The 5,680-nt window shown below is 43.7% G+C and overlaps 1 protein-coding gene across 1 annotated transcript in view; it reads right to left on the reverse strand.

Annotated features, from left to right (window-relative positions):
• stk17al (serine/threonine kinase 17a like) overlaps positions 1–5,680 on the reverse strand; it is a 13,373-nt gene that overhangs the window by 1,960 nt on the left and 5,733 nt on the right. Inside the window, exons 3-6 of the mRNA XM_008330047.2 lie at positions 2,461–2,608; positions 1,461–1,587; positions 1,317–1,365; positions 634–813 (exon numbers count right to left, since the gene is read on the reverse strand). Coding sequence (XP_008328269.1) covers positions 634–813; positions 1,317–1,365; positions 1,461–1,587; positions 2,461–2,608 — 504 coding nt within the window. The remainder of the gene's footprint in view (positions 1–633; positions 814–1,316; positions 1,366–1,460; positions 1,588–2,460; positions 2,609–5,680) is intronic.

Genomic DNA, 5,680 nt, shown 5'->3' on the forward strand with positions numbered 1-5,680 from the left:
CTGCACACACAGATACAATAACAGTCAGGATGTGTGGAAAAAAATCCCGACGAGTTTACATAAGCAGCCGATCGAACCCGGACCCTCTGTTGAACAGTTCATCCCCTCGCTGGGGTTGGCTGTCTTACTCGTTTGGTTTTGGAAAAACCACGAGGTATTTTGAACTGAAGATTCCCTCAGACTCTGGAATCGTACTCTTTCTTTTTTTTTTTCCAGTGTCACCACTGAACTGTTGGATTTAAACGATATTGACTCACTGTGGCTCTGGATGTGAGAAAAGGCAACATTAAATCACAGCTATGGTCGGAGCTTGGCTTTCATTGGAAATCGCCTTTTTTTTTTTTTGATTTGCTGATTTGTGAAGTTGAACAATTAGTGTCTGGGGAAATGTGAAGACAATTTTTGTTTGAAGATTGTGTGACCAACTTTGAAACCACTGCGTCAGACAGGAAGTGTTTTCTCACATATGTGAAGAAATACGCTTTTTTTTTTCTTTTTTTTTAAAGACAGGCGGATGCACATCCGCGCTGACGTGAAGCCTGACTCACATCCTCAAAGACCCAGCTGTAAATTTTGCAATTTGACTCAGCAACAGCACAATCTTGTTTTTTCTTTTTTTATTGCCAGACTCACCTGGGGTTTTTCACCAACAAGGACTTGAGGAAGTCTACAGCCAGGGAGGAAACGCCTTCAAACGTGTCTTCTGAGTAGTCTACGTTGACCTGGGAGATGTTCAAAAATGTCTCCTGTTTGTCGTCACCCAGGAAGGGAGACTCGCCGGTCAGCATGACGTAGGTTAAAACCCCGATACTCCTGATAGAGAGGAAATAAGTACAGACATGTGTCATCGTCGATGACTACACAACACTTCTCCTTTATGCCTTAGCTACACACGCAACAAATAATAACACCACCTTGTGGCAATATACTGTATTTCAAATGAAAAATGTATTTGAAAAAAGAGACATTTCTGGAAAACTAAATAATACTTGTCAACAAATAATAAAATAATAATAATAATAATAATAATATAAATGACATTGTAAAAAAATCTAAAATAAAAAAGTAAGAGTCAAATCTTCAACTTTAGCCAGGCTCTGTCATGGTTTAGGGCTGTTTCTTGCCGCTTGTTAACTGTGTGTTGTTATGCTAGCTCTTTTTTTACAGTAGTATATTATATATTAATAAAACCTCCTGGTGCGTTGCTTGTGTTTATCCTAAAAAAGTTACTGGATGTTTGAGAAAAAAAAACCAAACCCCACATATTTTTCATGACATCCATCAGAGTTTCCCTTTAATTGCAGCCTTGAACTCACCACATGTCAGTCGCGGTGCTGATGGGTTCATAGTTCAGGATCTCTGGCGCTGCAACGGAACACAGGGCCACAGTTAGTCATCGATAAATGACACGTCAGGCTGGGAAGACAGGGGGCGATGCAGTGGTTGGTAGTTGGACTCACCCACATACTCCGGTGTACCCAGGATCTCCCTGACCTCCGTGATGTTGTCCATCCGTCTGGACAGGCCGAAGTCCACGATACGGATGTCCCCCAGAGGTCTGACGCTGGTCAGCAAAATGTTCTGAGGCTGGAGAAGAACGACACGCAGATTAGATAAAGGGTTGTTACGTAACGGAGCCTCAGGTCTTACGTCTGAGGTCAAGGTAGAATGTAGTAGATGTGCGGCCTATTTTCCTGAGCCGGCCCCCTTTAACTAGATCCTTCACTAAGCTGATCAGAGATCAGTCTGATCAGACTTACTGTGTTTACTGCCAAAGGCGGTTGAAAACATAAGTTCTATGAGGTACATGTGTGCTCATTACGACCGGTCTGCCCCAAACTGCCGCCAAACCATGATTACTTTTTACAACACAATTTGGTGGTATGGCCCATTTGACTATACCATTTTAGTTGACCACTTATATTAGACCAGACATATTTGTGTGGTGTCTGGAATGTTCATCTCACTCTTCCCACTGGCTTTATTTTGGGTGTTTTATTCAAGTCTTAAAAATGATCTTTCGCCTCATTTCAACAGATATGTTTAAAGCTACTTTTTTCCAGTCGCACTTGGGAATAATCTGATGTGGCCCACTGTACAAGGACGCTAGGAACCGGAAACTATGGATTTGGATTACGTTGCAGCATAAGCTAGAACACATGTATGCTCCAAAAGCATTGTATAACCTGTAACAGGAGACTGGGTTAAGGTTTCGCAGAAGACGCGTAAGAATAGAAACAAATCTTCAATGGCGGCCTTCCAGTTAGCTCCAGGCACGGCCGCAGTAAACTCGATCTTTCGCCCTGACTCCTACACAGAACCGTTAGCCTCAAAATGAGGTTTGTGGAACAAAGAGTGAATGAAACGTTTGCATAACGGACATCGTATCTCCTTGGTGTCCGCCCCCGGGGGGAGGAATTCACCGTGCTGCACTTTCAGAAGACGTTATATTGAGTTCACCTTCAGATCCAGGTGCACCACGTTGTTACGATGCAGGAAGGCCACTCCGGACAGGATCTGCCTGGCCAACCGGATCACGTCTTTTTCTGTGAAGGCGTCTTCGGCGTTGTCGGCGACACATTGGTTAAAGATTTCACCGCCGGCGGCACTAGAAGAAAAAACAGAAGAAGGAAAAGGAGGGCTCAACATGAGGCTTCAGAACCCGGGCAGCCGTCCAGTCCAGCTCGGCTTACTTTCATTTCGGATTATTCACTTTGCTTGGCCCAATCAGTTAGGCTTCAGGCTGCACAAACACAACCTTCCTCTCTGGCAATATTTCAGCCGTTAACATTAGTGCAACTGGTCCACACACTCGTCATGATTAGATATCATCCTCTCATATCTTGGCTTGGAGGAGCAAAGTCCATTCACATATTAGTATCATTTTAGGGAAACCCCACCTCGACATGCTCTCTCCCCTCGTCTGGAGTAATAGCGAAGATAAGAACGTTCATATTGATGTACACGAGGCTCAGATAAGCGCTAACGTAGCCTGATGTTTTGAAAGTTGACAAGAGACAAACAGCCTTAAAATTCCTTTTTTTTTTTTTCAGGCCAGATCTTAAACTGTAAAGAAGCCTGAGAAAGTGCGAGACAGAAATGCGTGTGTGGCTAGTAACCGGATACGGCGCTGCATGAGACCCGACCTGTAGTTTTCACTTCATTAACTCATAAGAATCTACGTACAGTGCAGGGGATTATCCTTTTCTGGAATTCGACAATTACACAACCCAGCAGCAGCTCCACTTCTCCGAGGGGGGGGGGGGGGGGGGGGAGACACGTGGATTTACAGTGGAAGCTTCATCGTTCAGATCGATGCCTGAAGCTGACGGTTCAAACCCCCACAGAAAAACCAGAACCATGTGTGCAGGATTTAGATGGCACACATCCTTTTTATCTTCTGCAGAAAATAACTTTGCGACTCGGCCCGGGGGGGAACGAGTGTTACATAACCTGTACCACCCAGGCCCCGTTAGCCTTCTCACCCTGAACACCTTCGCGTTGTCAGCTGTACAAACATCACTTGTGTTTTCCAGGGATATTCAAGGATATCCACCAGCTGGTCCAAAAAAAATCGTATTTTTTCTTCAAGCAGCAAATACTTGACCCCGTATCTACCCCACTCGGTACGTACGCCTTGGTTCCTTCAGAGGTTGAATGGCGAGGCACAATGAACCACTGTATTTAAATCTGTTTTTAGCCATCTGCACATGTGCCTGAGCAACGCTGGTGTCAATGTTTTTTATTTTAGAGAGGAAATGAAAGACGTGCAAGAGAGTTCAGATTTGATTGTATTAAGGTGGAAGTGTACGGTCAATGAACCTTGAACCTACTTTAGTTGAAATAGCTTAAAAACATGTCATTTTCTTAGTCTACAATGGGAAACCAATATCAAACATATGGCCCGTGGATCAAAACCGGCTCACTGGGGGGTTCAATGTGGCCCACATGATGAATTTTAACATACGGCCCGTGGACCAAAACCGGCTCACTGGTGGATTCAATCTGGCCCACATGATGAATTTCTGAAGTGAAAAATGTCATGTTCTTGATGTTTTCTCGCATTATATGTCATTAAATATTTATGTTCTATAATACTACCGCAGTAATTAGGAACCCTCCTGTTACCAAGAATGACTTAAAACACAAAGGAGCAAACGGTTGATCCTCAACCTGAATATTTCAGACGCTATCGCACTTTTAAACCACATTCAGGGAAATTCCTGGATGGTAACCTAAATCTACCTCCTTGGACAAAACAGACAACCTACAACACAAAGCTCCTCTTGGCTCGACACCAAGCCGGGCGCTCATTGACGTCACGTTAACCCTGGGTCAGTTCAGTTCAGATTCAACAGGACTAACCTGCTGGCTGAGGTTCATGGACAGCACTTGTGCTCGAGAGTTGTCCGATTAGAACCCTGGAGGAACAGTAAAGCTCGGTGTTGCGATATTCAAAATATACCAAATTTGCTTTGGTGTTTTCATTTAAAGAGTTTATAAAAAACATCAATTTTAGTTTGGATAAAACTCCTTTTCGGTAAACTCCTAGATTGTGTCAGCAGGGAGCGCTAAAAAGAGGAGAGTGATGGTTGTATGATGTTTTGCTGTAAAATGAACAGTTTTCGTAGGCAAACAAATCCAACAAAAACATCTAAAAGCGGAGTATCAGATATGTAGAGGTCTAGAGAACTCTAAGGAACATTTTTTTTACTTGTTTTTTTTTTACTTGCTATTGATCCCTTTGTGCCTGAACATGCTGCTTGATAACAATGGCGCTCTGCTTTAGCAGATAACTCTACCGGAAACTAATCTAGTGTAACGTCTTTGGCAATTAACTGTAGCAAATATTACCTTTAGTGATCCACCAAAGATTGTAAGATTCTGCCTGTTTACCATACTGATGAACTTAGTCCATTAATGCCTCTGTGCCTGTGCACTCATTTTACAGCATGTTTTAGTTTTTTCTAAAACGATCTCCGAAGCCTGATGAACGTTTTTCCGCAAAAGTGAGTAATAATAGCGAGTAGAGGTTTTCAGCAGGTTAAATAGATGTGTTTTATCACTTAAATAGAATATGACAGTGAGTGCCTGAAGTGTAATTGTCTGTGTTTATTAAATGTCAGAGGCTGGAAAGATGCACGTCAGCTCCCGGTGCAGTCATTCTACTGGTTTTACTGTGGTGCTGACACTCGCTGATACTTCACTTTAGAAGACGATTCAGAGTCATTTTCTCACTCACATTTCTCTACCATTACCAAGGATGTGGTTGTGGCAGCGCGACACACGCATGTGTGTTTATCTGTACCGTAACCGTGCGCGCAGCACATTTAATGGTAGTGCTGCGGTGTGCTACTTAGGGCTGCTCTGCTTTGCTGCTTACGTTTAAAGCCACAGGAAATGGAAAAGGGTTTTGCAGTTCTCGAAACTCATGCTCAGCTCAGACAGTTTTAATAAATAACTGTTCAGAGAAAACGGGGAGGGAAGGGGAGAGGGGGGCAACTGCAGCTTTTTAACAGTACGCGGAAGGGGATGATGTACAAGCCAAAGGTTTTGAGGTGTTTGTACGTGTGCGAGATTTAGGGCTGCAGCTGCAGTTGGCAGCTGGAGGGGAACCGCGGGTGAAGGTGTTGACTGACCTCCCGCTGTGTTTTCTCGGCCTTCTTGCACGGGTCAACTG

The sequence above is a fragment of the Cynoglossus semilaevis genome, chromosome 17, assembly GCF_000523025.1.
Source record: "Cynoglossus semilaevis isolate Cse_v1.0 chromosome 17, Cse_v1.0, whole genome shotgun sequence".
Taxonomy (NCBI): domain Eukaryota; kingdom Metazoa; phylum Chordata; class Actinopteri; order Pleuronectiformes; family Cynoglossidae; genus Cynoglossus; species Cynoglossus semilaevis.